Source organism: Raphanus sativus, chromosome 7 (assembly GCF_000801105.2).
Source record: "Raphanus sativus cultivar WK10039 chromosome 7, ASM80110v3, whole genome shotgun sequence".
Classification (NCBI taxonomy): domain Eukaryota; kingdom Viridiplantae; phylum Streptophyta; class Magnoliopsida; order Brassicales; family Brassicaceae; genus Raphanus; species Raphanus sativus.
In genome coordinates this window covers 867,827-885,396 of record NC_079517.1, presented here as the reverse complement: position 1 = coordinate 885,396, position 17,570 = coordinate 867,827, and the positions used below count along the sequence as shown (strand labels likewise).

General features: G+C 35.4%; 3 protein-coding genes and 1 long non-coding RNA gene across 13 annotated transcripts; 1 reads left to right on the top strand and 3 right to left on the bottom strand.

Annotated features, from left to right (window-relative positions):
* Window positions 1-574: 574 nt before the first annotated feature.
* On the top strand, window positions 575-5,800 carry LOC108817756 (AT-rich interactive domain-containing protein 1). Of its 8 annotated transcripts, none has more exons than XM_018590545.2 (10): window positions 575-732; window positions 1,629-1,663; window positions 2,141-2,190; window positions 2,295-2,405; window positions 2,497-2,709; window positions 2,790-2,888; window positions 2,970-3,098; window positions 3,192-3,297; window positions 3,485-3,561; window positions 4,844-5,800. In XM_018590545.2, the coding sequence occupies exons 3-10, from the start codon at window positions 2,149-2,151 to the stop codon at window positions 5,684-5,686; spliced, it is 1,620 nt and encodes a 539-aa protein (XP_018446047.1). In that variant the 5' UTR covers window positions 575-732; window positions 1,629-1,663; window positions 2,141-2,148; the 3' UTR covers window positions 5,687-5,800. The 8 variants fall into 8 exon arrangements, with proteins under 8 accessions (XP_018446047.1, XP_018446043.1, XP_056846833.1 ...); XM_018590541.2 differs by having other exon boundaries at window positions 2,283-2,405; XM_056990853.1 differs by having other exon boundaries at window positions 2,109-2,190.
* Window positions 5,801-8,394: 2,594 nt separating this feature from the next.
* LOC108817758 (uncharacterized) lies at window positions 8,395-9,634 on the bottom strand. 2 transcript variants are annotated; one of them, XR_001944035.2, is made up of 4 exons: window positions 9,467-9,634; window positions 9,277-9,382; window positions 8,649-9,111; window positions 8,395-8,409 (listed from the first exon to the last, which is right to left on the bottom strand). It is a non-coding gene; the product is annotated as an uncharacterized LOC108817758 (long non-coding RNA). The 2 variants fall into 2 exon arrangements; XR_001944034.2 differs by having other exon boundaries at window positions 8,402-8,416.
* Window positions 9,635-10,298: 664 nt separating this feature from the next.
* Window positions 10,299-12,478, bottom strand: LOC108817522 (short-chain dehydrogenase TIC 32, chloroplastic). Its single transcript, XM_018590241.2, has 8 exons — window positions 12,133-12,478; window positions 11,978-12,044; window positions 11,660-11,688; window positions 11,250-11,577; window positions 11,071-11,166; window positions 10,898-10,973; window positions 10,632-10,785; window positions 10,299-10,544 (listed from the first exon to the last, which is right to left on the bottom strand). The coding sequence occupies exons 1-8, from the start codon at window positions 12,325-12,327 to the stop codon at window positions 10,404-10,406; spliced, it is 1,086 nt and encodes a 361-aa protein (XP_018445743.2). The 5' UTR covers window positions 12,328-12,478; the 3' UTR covers window positions 10,299-10,403.
* A 160-nt stretch (window positions 12,479-12,638) lies between these two features.
* Window positions 12,639-15,366, bottom strand: LOC108817520 (probable methyltransferase PMT7). Of its 2 annotated transcripts, XM_018590240.2 has the most exons (8): window positions 15,348-15,366; window positions 14,978-15,230; window positions 14,345-14,759; window positions 13,968-14,257; window positions 13,545-13,901; window positions 13,218-13,467; window positions 12,989-13,127; window positions 12,639-12,920 (listed from the first exon to the last, which is right to left on the bottom strand). In XM_018590240.2, exons 2-8 carry the CDS (start codon window positions 15,144-15,146, stop codon window positions 12,762-12,764), a joined length of 1,779 nt encoding a protein of 592 aa, XP_018445742.1. In that variant the 5' UTR covers window positions 15,147-15,230; window positions 15,348-15,366; the 3' UTR covers window positions 12,639-12,761. The 2 variants fall into 2 exon arrangements, with proteins under 2 accessions (XP_018445742.1, XP_056846830.1); XM_056990850.1 differs by lacking the exon at window positions 15,348-15,366 and having other exon boundaries at window positions 14,978-15,328.
* Between the last annotated feature and the right edge of the window lie 2,204 nt (window positions 15,367-17,570).

Genomic DNA, 17,570 nt, shown 5'->3' with positions numbered 1-17,570 from the left:
AAAAATTGATAGGCCGACTTTGGGCTGGATTGATAATAGATCGGATTGGACTTCGTGAATTAGACTATAATACCATGGTAAGTTAGATGTGTTTCCAACCTAAAATCAATTAGTAACAAAAATGAGTTACATGTCTATATCTATCTTATATATCGTTAAGATTTTATCTGATGTGAATATTAGTCATTGATAATTATAGACCATATCAGGCTCATACTTTACTTGGGCAATATACTAAAGCCCATGTATGAATAAGCTTTTCTGAAGGAAGCCCGTGATTAGTTTGTACATCATGTGAGTTTATTTTGTTTAAATTTATCGCCTCGTTATGTTACCCTTAGGGCAATTTACCAAAGGCTTGAGGATGTTGGGCTCAGTTTGGGTTGGATCATTAACGTTTTGAATCCAAGATACTAATGGTGAATCACTTCTAGGCACATGATGGAATATGTCCAATACTAATAATTTGTTCATAAATCATATATATCTTCTGGGCCTAATATTTAGGGTCCACTAACCTAACCTATGTAATTATTTTGTTCTAGGGTTTCAAAAATTTGTACTATAAATATTACTTCATAGTGAATGTTTACTAGGAGACCATCCCCATCCTCCCCTTACCCTAAACCAGATCTTGCAGAGAAAAACCCTCATCCAAACTCTTTGAAACAATCACCAAAGAAAGTTTCTCTTCTAAGAGCATAATCAGATTGTTTTCTCCAAATTCAAAAGGTATGTATATGTCTAAACTCTTTATCTCTTATAAGTATTCTCGTACAAATATTCAAAGCTGTCGTCCATGAATTTCTAACTTAAAATCAATTGATAATAAACGAATCGCATTAACATGTTTTCTATATAGTGAAAACTTTATTTCAAAATCAATTGATGATGAATAAATGCATTACATGTTTGTTATATAGCTAAGATTTATAATTTATATAGAATCTTCTATAAACTCATGAATATTTAAGATGAGTATGCGAATGATTAGTAATCTAATCATTTGCAGATTGCAAAGTAAAAAAACATATATTTTAAATCTTCAAAAGTTAGTGCATCGATTTTTGGGTTTTTGGCGGATCGATAAAATTTCTAAACCGAATGAATAATTAAAAGTCTGAATGATAATTTTTGTGGAAGAATTGCAGTGCGGTTCTGATAGTAATAAAATATATAGATATGTAGATATATGTAAAAGTTTCTGTTTTTATTAATTGGAGTACAGAAATATTTTGATCTCAAGTTTCTACTTTTGATATATAGATATATGTAAAAAGAAAATTGTTTTTATTAGAATGCTGGTGCGGGGCAGTTGTAAACATTCATATCCTTAAGTTTTTAGGTTGATATACTTTAAAATAAAAATATCATTATATATAAGATGGAATTTAGAATGATTTAACATAAATCAGATTGAATTTCCAAAACTCAAAAAGTTAAATCACTTATTTTGACAATTTTAATTTAGAAGAGAAAACTCTTTAATGTTTTACGAGTCTAATCGTTTTAAAAACGAGGCAAAACACGATGGGTGGTTATGGATTTCATCATGTCTGTCTCCGTATTTTCGATGTTTGTCGTCGTTATAAATAACTGACTCTGTTTCCATACTTTTCTTTTCCAAGAGGCACATCGCTGCTGACGATTCACAAAAACTAAGGTTTGTTTCCTCTCTTTCTCTCTATCTCTCTCTCATCTCTAGCGTATTCTTCGGATTCGATCCTTTTAGTATCGAATATATTGTTCTGTTCGATTTGATCAATTACTTTAAAAACTCCGATTTTGAATTGGCTCTGTTTTGAGGAATACATGTTTGGTTTGTCTTTGAATATTAGTTTAGATTATTGTTTCTGTCTATCCCTTCCTGGATCATAGCCATCTGTATAAGACTATTCCAATTCAATTTGATTTGATTTAAAAAGATATGTATTAACCATTCCAATCTCCTAAATTTAAGGTTCTCTGTTGGTCTTCATTGGTTATTTTGTTTTATTGCTAAAACATTGATTTGATTTTTTTTTCCAGAAAATTTTGCGTATATATATCCGTCAATAAGTCAGTTGTTAGAGAGTTTGAACTCTGGTTGTATCGTTTCTCCATGACAGGAATAATAAAACATACGCTCTGTTAATTCCAGTAATAGTAATGTACGGCGGAAGAAGAGTATCACTCCAAGATATCAAAAGGGTAAATATCAGAGTTTTGTCTTTTTGGCTATTTTTATTTTCTGTTTACTTCAAGTACAAAAGGTTATATATTGCCTAAGTGATTTATGTTAGTGTATTTCTCAGGTTAAAGTTTCTATGGAAAGGGAGGTTGACGACCCCAAAAACAAGCTTTATAAAGAATGTTACTATGCTGGAGGCTCAAGCGAATATCTCACTTGCCTCAATCCTGATAAGGTAGAGACTTTTTTTTTTGCATCCCACTTGGTGGTGGACATGAAATTTTTTGAAAAAAAATTAATTCACTGGTTGTTTAATTAATCTTCAGAAACCACTTCATGAGGTGCTGGGTTTCAAAAAAGAGATGAATGGTATCATCATGGACATTGCACTTCAATGGTACGTTGATGGATACTCAGACACAATGCTAGGATATGCTAATGGCATCCGCACCAACGATGGTGGGACGCATATAGACGGTGTGAAAGCTTCGATAACAAGAACTCTTAACAACTTTGCGAAGAAGTCCAAGTTTCTCAAGGTATAACATAACACCAGTCACATCACTTACCATCATTGCTAGCTAATGTTATAATATATTTTGCTGGCGGGTATCTTCAGGACGAGGATATTACTTTCAGTGGGAAGCATGTTAGGGAAGGACTGACTTGCGTTGTCTCAGTTATTGTTCCAAAGCCTGAGTTTGAAGGTCAAACACAGGTACGTATGTATGGATCATAGTCCTTGCAATGATATTTTTAGTTTTTTGCGCTAATATTTTTGTTTATTGCCATCTGAAAGACGAGATTAGGGAATCCATATATCAGAGAAATTGTCGACCAATCAGTACAGATGTACTTAACGGAGTATTTTGAATTGCATCCAGATGTGCTTGAGAGCATTCTCTCCAAATCTTTGAACGCTTACAAGGTAATGTCTATTGATACTGCTGTATCTTCAATTACACAATGCATGTGAAGACATCATCAGTTCTATATTATTATTGCTACTTTCTCTTTTTAGACTGCATTGGCTATGAAGAAGGCAAGAGATTTGATTAGATCAAGTAGTGTATCAATGCGGTGCACCATTCCTGAGAAACTGACCAACTGCTCTTCTGAAAAACGTGGTATGTATTGGCCTTCATGATATTTTATTTTGGTATTCATGAGCTCTGTTTGATGAACTTTTGGTAACTATAATATTTTTAAAAAATTACCACATGGGTTGACCTCATAGATTCAGAGAGTGAGAGAGGTAGAATAAGGAAACAAGATAGTTTTAATTAAACTTTTTCTTTTTTCCAATCCCTCCAGAGATCTCAATAGGCAGAGGAAATAGTTCTGGTGGCGCTGCAAAACATGGTCCTCGCTCTCTTGACAGGCGTTCCCAAGTAAGATATTCTTTGATTACTGTTTTATATATGCGCAATAAGGTTAGCTATGTCTTCAAGCTAGAGCTGGGTTGCGGGTCAAACCCGCCCTGCTGACCCGCCAATCTGCGGGTTCCAAATTTTTTTTGGTCAAAAAGTCTGACCCGTACAACCCGTAAACAAATAATTATGCCTATTTAATTTTGCGGGTAATCCGCAGGATCCGTTGGTTATATTTTTTTATTAAAAATAATTATTTAATTTAATTATTATAAAAATATATATTTATTTTATAATTAAAATTTTATATATTATTTATATTATAATTTTTTTTTTAAACACCCATATTTAAAAAAAACATTTACTTTTTATTAAAAAGCCTTTGCGGGTCGGCGGGTACCTACGATCCAAAATTCACCAACCCGCAGTTGCCCCGCATAAAATACTTGTACCCCGCACCCGCTGATTGACTTTTTCAAATTGCTTGATCCGCATCCGCCCCGCAACGGATCAAATGGGACGAACCCCGCGGGTTAGATTCATATTCCCGGGCTACTTCAATCGTACTCCTGATGGATGCTTGAGAATAGCTAGATTTTGAAATTTAGTGGTAGTATTCTTTTTATCTACAAGGGGATACCCCCTTGTTTAAGTATAGTTGGGACAACTCGTGAGTAGAGCTGGGAATTTGAGTTTAAATCCGCAGGTCCCGCTTCGTTTGATCCATCACGGGATAGATGCGGGTTTATTGTGGGGTGCGGGGCGGGTGCATGTCAAATTTATTTTTTGTGAAGCAGGTAGATCAACCTAATTTGAATTGTGTGTACCCGTTAAACTGCAAATTTTTAAAAATATTTTTTGAAAAATATATATTTTCTTTAAAATATATAAAATGCAATATTTTTAATTATATTAATATATTTATATTAATATGTTTATATTATTTTATTTTCCAAAAGTAAAAATATAATTAGAACAATTACTTTTAAAAATTTAAATTATCTGCGGCCCATGTGTTATCCGCTAATTTTGACGGGGCGGGTGCAAGTTTTTATTTGGCGGGTTTATGCGGATCGGATTTTTGAATAAAATATTATATGATTTCAACCTGCGGCGAGCGGGATGGGTTGATCCGCAGACCCAGCACTACTGGAGAAAGTTTGTCAGAAGGACATGAAAAGATGGGATGTAAACAAAACATTGGTGACTCCTTATGAGCATGCCAATGCCAAAGATTCCCCTCTTCACCAGCCAAAAAGACATTGTCTTGGTGGCTCTTACGGTTATCTCTATCTCTTGCCAGAGCAAAAGGACGCGGGAACAGCCTTGGAGTGACGGTGCAGTCTTTACAATTCATGGCAAGTCGTCAGAGGACACTAGCGACTCTAGGTTTGAGAAGAAACGCCAAAAAGTTAAACCCTGTGTTCAATCCTCAAAACCCTGCTTTTCTTCACGGAAAACTGCTGCTGTTTCAGACCCACCAAACCGTAAACCTGCTGCTTCAAAACGACCAAACCGTACCGATGTTAGCGTCAAGACTTTGAATGGTGTAACCCCTGGTTCAGAAAAAACCAAACGTGCAGTTATCCCAGTAGGTGCTGTTTTCCAGGCTGAAATTCCTATTTGGATTGCGCCTACTAAGAAGGGAAAATTCTACGGTAGTCCCGGAGATTCCGACACTCTTAGGTGGCTAGGAACTGGTGTTTGGCCAACTTATAGCCTAAAGAAGAAAGCTCACTACAAAAAAGTAGGGGAAGGAAGAAAGGACACTTGTTCCTATGCTTCTTCAGGATCAACCAATTGCATAAAACAACACATTAAAGAAGCAAGGGAGCTTCTAGAGAAAGATATAGGGCGTGCTTTCTATACTTGGAAGTTTGATCAAATGGGTGAAGAAGTGGGATCAAAATCATGGACTGCCAAAGAAGAGCAAACGTTCAAAGCTCTTGTGAAAGCTAATCCTTTGCCAAGTAAGAAAGGATTTTGGAAACTAGCTTCCAAGGCTTTACCAAGGAAAAGTGAGAAGGATCTCACTAGTTACTACTATAATGTTTTCCTCATCAAACGTATGAGATTGCTTGCTAAGTCTCCTGCTGACAACATGGATAGTGATGATGACCAAAATGATAACTTCTTAGCTGGATGAACATGTCCCTTTTCCTAGTAAGCTCTTGTCATAGGATCCTTCTAGGGCAAAAACACAAATCCAATGTGTTTTTTTTTCTTCTCAAAAACTAATACATATTTGTTTTCTTCTTCATCCTTTGAAATGTTTGAAATTTGGATTGAGAATATTAGGGCTTAAATTATCATTTTAATTATTGTCTATAATATTTTGTAATACCTTTTTTTCATTGCAAAAACTTGAGAATCTAGCCCAGCATCTTTGGTAAGTACCTAGACGCAATTGCATTAAGACGGATACGTAGACAGATATGAATGAAAAATAAGAAAAATTAAAAATTTATAGATACGTATATACATATAATTTCAATGAAAATATGTTATAATTCTATAAACTAAAAAATTGTTGTGAAAATTGTACATCTCTTACCAATCAAGCAATAATTGTTACATTTGATAGATGCATGTTTTTTTTTGTTTTTTATCGACTTTCGGGCCACAACGGGCCGGTCCGATAGCCTTGAAACTCCATGAAAGAGGAAGCCTCATCTAGGAAGTAGGAAAAGGTCGAATCCCTGACACCGAGGTCCCTGAGGGACTCTCACTAGCCATTGGGCTAGGAACAACTCGGCGATAGATGTATGTTATATTTGAAAATGGCACATCGCTTTTACCAAAAGAAATTAAATTATATTGCTAATCTTTTTCCTGGCTTCAAGAGAAAATATAACTATTGCTAACTTAATGCCAATTTCAATATAGAAGGTTAGCGGCATTGTACACTAGCCGAAACTGAAAGAGATAGAAACTTTTCTTCAAGAAGATACTGGAATCAAATAATTCTGACAACAAATTTTATGCAATTCCAAAATATGACTGGTGTTCTTTGAGAGTAGAGTTAGACAGACTAGCTAGCTAGTTCTCGAGGAATGCCTTTGAGTTCCTTGAGAGCAGATCTAGACAGACTAGCTATCTAGTTTTCAAGAAACGCCTCCGAACAAGTAAAGTCAACAGCTCCATGAATCTCAGTTTGCATTGTTTTGGAGCACCAGATATTTCATTCCTATTCTTAATCGATTACAATATGCACTCATATTGGAAATTTCTAGAACAAAGCAATAGAAAGATAAATACACAAACTTAACCATGTTTAGTAAAGGTGTTCGAAAGGGTTTTGTATAAGCATATAAATCGGGTTCGGATATAGGGCAGACTTTTGGTATTTTAGTATAGGAATACAGATCTGGTTCATGTATTTTATTTTCGGATCGGGTTCATTTATTACTTAAAAAAAAAATCTGAATCAAAAATAACATGTATGTTGTCAGATAGAACAATATAGTATTAAACAAACAACAACAAAATAGATTTTTAATCAAAGAGCAGAGCACCAAATAATCAAAGATGAAGATCAATACTTCATCAAAGCAACCTTAGAAAAAGAGTGTATCTTCCAATATAATCGAAAGGTGTGGAAAAATCAAAGACGGAACCATTAAATACACGGCGGAGACAGAATAGGTGTAATGTGAACTATGAAGAAGAAATGGATAAGTCTAAACTATCAGGGTTTTGGGGTTACTATATACATTTATTGGATATTTCAGGTATCCAATCCGCTCTAACTCAATATTTGTTCAAGTATTTCTATAGATCGTTTTCGGACACGTTCTTTTTTGGGTAAAATGCCCAAGCCTATCCTGGGTATCAATCCCTTTCACAATCATTTCTTGTTCAAATCGCAAGTTGCTAATGTGATTTCTGAAAAGCTATTGATCTTCGTGATAACCATTTCTCTAGCCAATTTTGTAACAATTTAGACTTCATTTAACATGATAAATCATGAATGTGGAATGATTTATATTTAATTGATAACTAACATCAAATGTTACCTAAACAAGCTATGTGATTGTTTGGCTGAAGATGTAAACACTGAAAGATAGAAGAAACAACGTTTGATTAACGTTCATTGATAGTTCGTTTTAAACTTTTCACATGAATTAAGATATAATTTGATTTTGCATATTTTCAATAAAAACATCATTATCCATACCTAATTATATTTCAACCAATAGAAAAGAAAAAATCGAGGAATAAAATTGATAAAATATGCATTGAAATTCTAAAATGACACTTATTTTGCAATGAAAATTTTTATTTACAATAACACTTAATATAAAATGGAGTGAGTACTAGATGTCAAATGTGGTGTAAATGTCTTATATGTTATTTAATATCATTTATGTAGATTAATAAAGATAAGACATGGTGTAAATGGAACCTCCATACATGAGTTTGTATAAGATTGTTTAGTATAGTGTATTATAGTGGCGTACCGAGAAATTTATTACTGGTGTCAAAACATAAAATTCGTTGTCAAAAACAAAAACAAAAACAACGCGTGTCAATTGAACCCTCCTAGTTGCATGAGCTCCGCCACTGAGTGTATAAAGTATTAGATGGAGATCTTTATAATAACAAAGAATTATTTATGTAAATACTTTTCATAATTTATAATAAAAATAAATCGATATCAAAAGAACATGCTTAATGATGTCACTGTTTATGTTCAATGGTAATCATGTTCTTAAGAAAACTTGACAAAATGGCTACATGAATTGAATTGAGAACATTACATAAAGTTAATGTAAATTAGTGAAGGAAATAGAAAGAGATCCCGTAAGTCTTTATGTGCATCCGCCCCATGATACATCACCAACCCTTTTGGCTGATCCTGACAATTTCCTAAACTCTAGCGAAAGGGTAGAACGTCAAGGTGAGCACTCTTAAATCGTTACAAAAGAAGATGTATGTCGAACTTGTTTGGTCTCTCTTATTTTATCTCCTTAATTCAATACAATTTATTGAGATTATTTGGCTCAAAAGAAGCATTCTCATAAATTTTAAGGAAGTAGAGAGACACCAGAAAAGCTTTGAACGAAAAGAAAAGAGTGAATGGTAACAAAAGGTGATTTATTGCTTACAGGAGAGCAGAAGATGCGGAGAATTTTGGTTTTAGTAGTAGATGTTGACGCAGCAGCCATTTTTATTGTATAATTGATTTGCACTTATGTTGGCATGGTCTGTAAAAGCTTTTACGATACCGAATTTCTTTGAATGTTAAGCCGGTACGGACGGGTTGTATAGAGCAAGCATGAATCCAGTATCAATCCGGTTGGTTTAATTCTCTAACCGATCCTATATCAGCTCAGAAAATATGGTGATGACCTTTACATTATTTAGTATAATAATAATCTCCGTTTAATATATATACAAACACCACACGGATAGTATAAGAAAGTTCAGATTGAGCTACTATATAGTCCTTCAAACGCTCTCGGTAGTAATTATATTAAAAGCCACTAATAGTTATAGATACGTTACGTTCATCCTTCTATGTCTTAGAAACACATGTCACAGATCCAGCAGCAGCATAGTGCAAAGAGACTGCATAGTACGAAACAAACAAAGAAACACATACACAAGAGTTAGTCTTAGGAAAAAAAAACAGAAACAGAGTTATTGATCTGATTGAGTTCTGCTACAAGAAAGCCTTAATTAGAACTCTTTCAAAAAGAGAAATGATTTTATGTGGTACGTATAGCTGATTACCATCCTTCAATGAAGCCTCTGTCTCCTTTCTGCTTTGTCTCGAAGGGCTTCTTCTTATTCATGTCTTGTCCTGGTTGTCCAGAGACCTCTTCTGGAGCTGGATATCCTGTATATAGAGGCAATATTCTACTTTGCTTCAGAAATAAAAAAATGTTTTGATTGTTAATATCCCTAAATGAACAACACTGACCTGGTGGTGGAAGATGTTGATCTCCTGCAGTTCCCATGTCCTTCTGCATGTTTTCTTACACTCTTTCAGATCGCAAGTGGAAACACACACGAGGGGTTTGTGATGGAGTGATTGGGGAATATAATTTTATTGGCTTGTTTAACAAGATAAAACATTATGTTGCGAGTATACTTGTCTTTATAGAAGCTGTCATCTAATAAAGCTATTGTAGTGGCGGGCGGCAGTGGCAGGTGTAATATTCTTGTATTTTTTCAGACTTTCGGCTTATTCGTTTATTATCTCTGTCTTATCCCTTTCCTTCTTTCACACTTGTTTTTTTATTGGAGAGTAAAACAAGCAGAAACACTTTTTTCTAAGTTTTGGACGATTTTGATTTTGTCAGTTTTAGAAAACTATATTGTTACCCTTTATGTTGTTTAAATTTTATTTTAATTTGGAATCATAATTTTCTAAAAACATTAAACTTTGTAGTGTAGACGTAATCTCTGCTGGTAGGCCAAACGTATAGGCATCTTATAAATCTTTTGATTTTCTTGGCTTGCCCTGTCCCACCTTGTTGAATACTGAGGTCTAATCAATACTTTCATTTGGATGGCTCACAAGTTCCCCCCCTGCAAAAGTTTCTTAATAAGAAGAATCTACTTTTTTCACAGGAAACTCTTCTTTTAATTGGATTAAAGGATTTAGCCCAGTCCCCCAGGAGAAGAAGGCCCAAAAAGGTTTGTAATAATCGAAAAGGCCCGTCTAAGGCCCATGACAGGCTACTACTCTCCTAACGATCTACTCTCCTAGCGATGATTCTGTCTGTCGCTGAACTAAGAAACTTCAAAACTGACAACAAAGTGGCAAGGCCACATTGGCTATATCTCTAAAAGATTCTAGAATCAAACATAAAAGTTTCGTACATTTTGGATATCCTATGATTGTGTCATCATCTTCAAGTGTGATTTTGGTGCAGCTCATCAAATATGAGACATGACGTGTCCCAGAGTTCCTTTGCAAGTTTTGGATCACGAGAAATCTCTGAAGATTCAATGGTCCTCCCGTATCCTCCAAAGAAATATTTGCCTGATACTTCCTGCAAGAAAACAGAGCTCATCAACCAACCACATAAGAAGAGCTGATGAAGAAAGAATTTTCTAAAACAGGCATGTTGTCATCATACAGGTGGGGCTAAAGCAGCATCAATGACAGATTCAGCTGCTTCCTCAGAGGACTGCATGAGTCTAAGAATCTTGAGACTGTAAAACGCCAAGGCTTGTATATACGAAGGAAGCTCATGCATTATGTTTGTCTTTACCGCTCCTGGATCTACCGCTCTGCAACAACAGAAACAGAAAAAACAATATCTATCCAATGGTTGTTGGCAGGCAAGAAGATCATCATCATCCAGACAAAAAAAAAAGATAAAATGATAAAAGAGTAGCGTACGCAACAGAGACGTGATGTGAATCATCCGTGAGGCGAAGCTGTCTATGAAGCTCGTATGAGAAGAGTAGAAGGCATACTATTATTTCACAAGAAGAAGCAAACTATATAAGCATCATCATCATCAATCATGATACAAAAGGGGAAAAAAAAAAGATTATTGCTTGGCTTTATACATTTGGAATACTGATAGATACTAGCACAAGGATAATGCTTTGATTCTGAAGAGTAAACTCCCGTAACAGAATCCTTGTCAAACCTCGGTGAAAAAACTACAGAACAAAAGATATATATCAAGATAAGACAGAGATCAGGTATGTTAACTCTCATAGTAGATGAGAAAGATGATGATCACCAGAACGATGTGTGAAAGATGTAACATTCACGACTCGTGAAGGCACAGGGCTGTTTCTCAGAAGCGGTAAGAGAAGTTTTGTCAAAGAGAATGCACCCATGTAGTTAGTAGCCATCATCCTGTCAAAGCCTTCAATGGTTGGACGACTTGAAGTTGCAAGTATTCCAGCGTTGTTAACCAAAAGCTGGATGGAAGAATGTAAATCTGAGTCTAGAAGCCACTGCTCTAGTGAGTTTCTGAACTTGGAAACCGATTGAAAAGAAGAAATGTCAACTTCAAAAGCTTTGAGTTGAGCATCTTTGTTCTGCTTCTTGATTTCAGCCAACGTCTGTCAACAGAAAAGTGGCAACCACATCAAGAAAAAATGCAAATGAGGAAGATGGAAAATCAAAAAAGGGATCGTAGGGAACCTTTGATAGTAAGTGAGAGGACCGTCCAACTGCAAATTAAAAAAAAAAAAAAAAGCAAGAAAAGATTAACACAATGAAGAAGACATGTTCTTCCAACAAGTTATAATACTCTACTAATGCATTGTCTCATATTATTAATAAATAACATATATTCCATAAGCGATGTATTGAGCAATGAATAAGACATGTTTCAACAAGTTATCATCTGCTACTACATTGACTCATATTAATAAATGTCTACTATTTCATAATAGATGTACTGAACTGAACAATGTCAGATTGATTGCTTCAAAGTGAAAGTAACAGTTTTTTTTGTACCAAGAACTATGTAGAAGCCTTTCCTTGAAAGAGCAAACGCAGTTGCCTTACCAAGCCCTGAAGTAGCCTGCAAAAATGAAGTAAGACAAATGAAGTTTAATGCAGTCAATACATTACCATCACACAGCTAGAAGAAGCAAGACAAAATGACTTACACCTGTGATAACACAAATAGGTCTGTGTGAAGAAGAAGAAGAAGAAAAGGAAGTTGGTTTTGAGCCAAAGATCCTTCTTTTAAGCAACTGAAAGTAAGAAGAAAGGAGGGCCAAGTTCCAAAACAGAGCCATCCTCAGGAAATCAGAAGAGCAGATAAAACGCAAAGCCTCCTTCAGCTTCTCCACTTCCATCATTATCAACCAACAAACGATCTCTGAAGCGTTTACTTAAATCACGATCAATCAAATCTCAATATCACCATTCAAAGGTTCTGCCTTTAGGGAAGAGAAGAGGATCCGTGACTGATTGAAGAAGAGACAGGGCACTGTAGCAAATTCAGAAAACAACAGGGACTAATAATATAAAACATTTGTGAATATATTAGAAGCTTCGTTAAATTACATTACGAACCCCATACTTTTCTTTTTGTTCAAATTTCACCTAAAATTTGACTCCCGGTTATGAATGTGGTAAAAAGTCCAAACATGTGTACAGACTTGGTCAATGGATGAACATATAAGTTACATTAAGTGGTATTTAATTTCTTTTCTCTTACAAACAACAATAAAAAATAAAGAAGATTTTTCTATGTTTTCTGCCAAAAAACTCTGACAAGCTTGTGTGTGTTTCAGACAATTGCCCAGAACTTCTTTCTGCAAAACAGAACAGTTTGTGTCTTCTTGTATTTGTCTTGAAGCTCATGTGTCTCAACTTCCCAAAGGAACTTAGGAGCCAAGTCTTGTACTTTTGAGATGATCGATTCCTCGTCTCTAATAATGATGAATCCCTGTAATAGAATGAGATGGATTATGATTCAGTCACACCAACAAGACATGGTGGCTTATGTAAATATACCTGAGGGCGTATGATGCGGTCCATCTCAAGCATGATGTCCTCTAGTAAACAACCTTCACCGTGGTTTTGATAGTGTGACAAGAGTTTGTCCGCGTGTAGCAGATCGTATGTGCGGGGATACGTTGAGAATGCCTCACACCTAAAGAGCAGAGCATACAAAAAAAATATATATTAGCAAATCGGTGCTAACCGAAAATGATTGTAAGCGGATCATATGCTTAAAGCTTACCAATCATGATATACACCGGTTAAACCCCTCTGGTAAATTCCTGATAAAGTATCTTTAATCGTAGCAGGCACAACGTTCATGACCCAAACGGGGTATGAGTTCATCATAGCTGCAGCAAATCCACCGACGTACGCGTTTGTATCCATCACGTTCCGCACTTCCGTCTTGTTAACTTTCATCAACTCCCAGTAACGGTTCACTTGCTCTCTCCAGAAGTTTGTGTCCAATGTAAACTCATCTTCGCTGATACCTAGTGAAAAGCTTTCCCCAAGTGAACACAAGGAAGCAGAGAGAAACATAATCAATCTGAATTAGAAGACAATGTACCTAGTTTACTTAGACTAGCTGGATACGAAGAGGACTTCTGTTGTATGTTCTCACTAACGTCCACACAGTCTCTAAGAGGGACTTTCCAAGAAGCTTTTGAAACATCTTCCGAATCACATATAGTTATGAGCTCAAGCTCAGCGTTCTTCCTAAGGCAAGCCTCGTCACCCTCTTTAACCCATATCGCAGTCTGCACCTTCCGGGAAACGAGCTTCCAGCACATTGCGGTTGTTAGGTTCACCAGCTTATCCCAAATCAAAGGGAAATCTTTATCCTTTCTGTAAGCAGGTGGTGCTGAGTAAACAAAGTATCCATTGTGTCGCAAAAGACGATTCACCTCTTTAATCAACACACCGTCTGCAAGAATCCACTCGTTAGGTCAATCAATCATTGATACAAAATCAAAATCAAAAGAGACAATACCATTTTCGTGCCAATCAACACGGCATCTTGAGCAATGAACCATATCAAAGGAGGACGCGGGATACGGCATTTGTTTGGTGGCTATGGCAGAGATCATTGCGCCGATACCTCTCTCCAACGCGAACTGGATCTGGTTCTCATGACCGTCTTTAGGAGCAAAGGACATGGTCTTTATACCCAAAGGAAGAAGATAAGCTGCAAAGCTAGCAACTCCACATCCAACATCAAGCACTTGCTCAACACCAGCTGAACGCAAATCACCAGTCTCATTAGTCGTCATGTTTCCTAACCTGAAAGTCACATACACACAGCCATATAGTTAAAAGTCATCAAGAAACTAAGCAAATGATAATTAAAGTAATCAAGAAACTAATCACCTCTGGATGTATTCAGGAGCACCATGTTTGAAATGAGTACCGCCACCAGGGAACCACCACAGGTCGCCTTGCTCGTGCACCCAGTTCTGCCCTCCTTTGACCTCAGCAAGATGCGTATGGTTCACGTTGCTTCTCCAGACGTAGTCTCTGCTGGTCGGCCAGCGAATCGGTATCTTATAGTCTTTGGGAGGAGGTACAAGACAGAAGAGACGCTGATCAAGTGGAGGGCAGTGTCTCTCGAGCTCTTCTCTTCTGGAAAGATTCAAGCTTGGGAGAAGCTGTTGCACGTAAGCGACGTTGTGGCAAGGGATGTACTCGTTGAACTCCAACGGACATACATCCACCCCTCTTTCCGAGATCACGAGGGGAGTTCTCCGGTGAGTGAGCTCTATCCTGTTGGCGAAATCTGATGGACCTAAAACCCACAAAAAACATGTTTGCGTTATCGATTTTATGTCCTAATCCGGACAAAAGTATGTCTTAATTCTAAGTGTTTCGATCTAGAACAGAAACCCATATGGGTTTGGATCAATTTTAGCTACAAAAGCCCCCAAGGACGAGGATCTAACGATATTCAGAGAAAAGGAGAGACTTTTGAAATTAAAAAACAGAGGATAAAAACAGAGAGCGAACCAGATGGGAATGGAGAAGATGAAGAGGAAGAAGAAGAAGGTTGGGGAATGTAGATAGGTGCGTTGTTTCCGAAGATGTATCCGGCGAAGAAAGATCCAACCACGAGGACGAGAGCCACCATTGCTGTCTGTCCCGATCTGGCCGAGCCAAACACATAGCCACCTCCCATGGCTCCAGAAATCTCACGCTCCTTCTTCTTCTTCTTCTCCTATTGTCGCTTGTTTCTTCGATTACTACCTTTATACTTTGCTTACTGTAATCATGTGAATCTCTCTATCAGTGACTGAAACCAAACCAAAGCTCTCAACTTTGAAGAGAGAAAAAAAGACAGTGAAGATAATTACAAAGATCTCGTTTTTTTTTTTATTACCTCCTTCAATTGCTTCCTGTCGGTAACCCATGTGACGACACTTCGTAATTCTTGGTCATTTCTCACAGATTGTTCCCAAAACTTCTATTTATAGCAGATTGACCCCTACGTTTTCATTATTGTTCTAGTTCGTCCTCATAAGTTTCTTTAACCATAAAATAGCATAAGATAGTATTAAAACCTCTCACTTCTTACACGATACAAATAACAACCTTCTCTTGTAAACTAAAATCTAAATGATCACCTGACTTAGCTTCAAGGTATTTATAAACTATCTATCTAACAACTACATTAACAAACATAATTAAATGTAGACTGATACATTATATAAAAGAGAAACTAATATGTATCTAGTTCGACAAATATTCATCTTCTCCCCACCACAAAACTTTACCCATAACCGCTCCTTGTAGGTCAAAGTGACATCACAATGCCGAGTCTGATACTGTGGATCACTATTGGAGATTCTACTTGAGAAGGCTTTGTTAGCTGAATCAGTATGAATGGTCTCCATAACTGAACCGAATAAATTTGTGAGCGGTACCTGATTCCAATTCCCATTATAAGTAAACTTGAAGGTTGAGTAAATTAATCATCTCAAGACAGACATAGTTCATAAGAAATGGAAAGGAAAGAAAAAACTAATCTACACTGTTCAATTTCTAGAAACAAGCAACTAAAACGGAGGTTACTTAGTTTTGATTGGTGGCCACAACAGAATAGTAATCTAACCTGTCATAATATTAAAACGAGGCATTGCACAATCAGTCTTATCCTTACCTCCAAGATGTGATGTGGCTTATAAAGATCAGTCCGGTAGTAGGCAGTAGACATTAACTGTCTTGGATCGGAGGACCTAAACAAACTGCACAACATATGAATGAGTGTTAGTAGCTTAGAGAATTGAGCTGCATAAGGTGTATCAGTTTTAACAATGATCAATAAATCTTAGTGGTAAAACAAATAGACACACATAAATCGTTAAAATATTACAGCTCAGACACAAACAAATGTTAGCAGAATGTTGGAGGAAAGAGTTGTATAGTTATCAAGTTATGGTACCGGTTAAGTGATCTATTTTCAAAGAACGAAGGAGCATAGTATGCATGTTTTTCGGTTTTCTGTCACAAATGCCGAAAAACGATAAAAGATATATATTTTCTATTCTTGTTAATATATTTATTTTTTATTTTCTTTTTTCTATTAGTATTGTTTAGGGATTATCTAAAAAATAGTCTAGTTTAAAATTTTGAAAATTACACCTTAATTATTATTTTTTGAAACTATAATTTATTTATGTTTCAAATAAACCTATGTTTGAGATAAATATGTATTTTATTATTTATATTTTAAATTTGAAAATAGTACTATGAATGAAATGTTTGTGATTTTATCAGAAATTTATCTATGTAATTCTTTTAACATTGTAAAATAAAATTGTCGGACAATTCTCATTTTCCATAAAAAAAGTCATGTATTCCCCTATAAACATTTTCATTCAACTCTCCAAAAATTTGCTATATGTAGCATTTTTATTAATATTTTATTGGATACCCTTGTTTTATATTTTTTCAGTTATTTATTCAAAATCTAAAGATTACGCACATCAACTTTTAATTGAATTGATGGTGCTTCTAGATTTTGCAACATCTACAGCAAAACTGAAACCTTGAAGAAGCTATGCAACACAGCTTTGGAGGCCAATCTCATATCATGCAAAGACAAGTGGAACTGAATGTTGTTTATGGAGTAAGTTTATTAGTGGAGTTCTGATGAAACCACCACAAAGGTAATTTACTAATTCATATAAGCACATTAACTTGTCTAATTTGTAAGTTAAAAAGTCTATTTTTTGAAAAAAAATATTAGATTGCCCAAAAAATGAAAAAAATTAGTATAAATCTTTATTATATTATTTGAGAGATTAGTTTTTATGTATTACTTTCAAGTTAATTCTTATGATGGCTAATTATGTTGAAATCTTTAATGAATTTCAATTTTAAAGTAGGAGAATCAATATTTTAAATTTTTTCATATTTTCCATCTAATGTTACTCTAAAAACATATATCAACTAAATATAAAATTTTATAAATAGATACTTACAAATGTAAGAAGAATTTTGTTTACATAAATTATTGCAATTTAATATGTTGAAAGATAAATAATCAAATTGGTCAGAATTCTTATAACTAATAATATATATTAAACTAAGATAACAATAT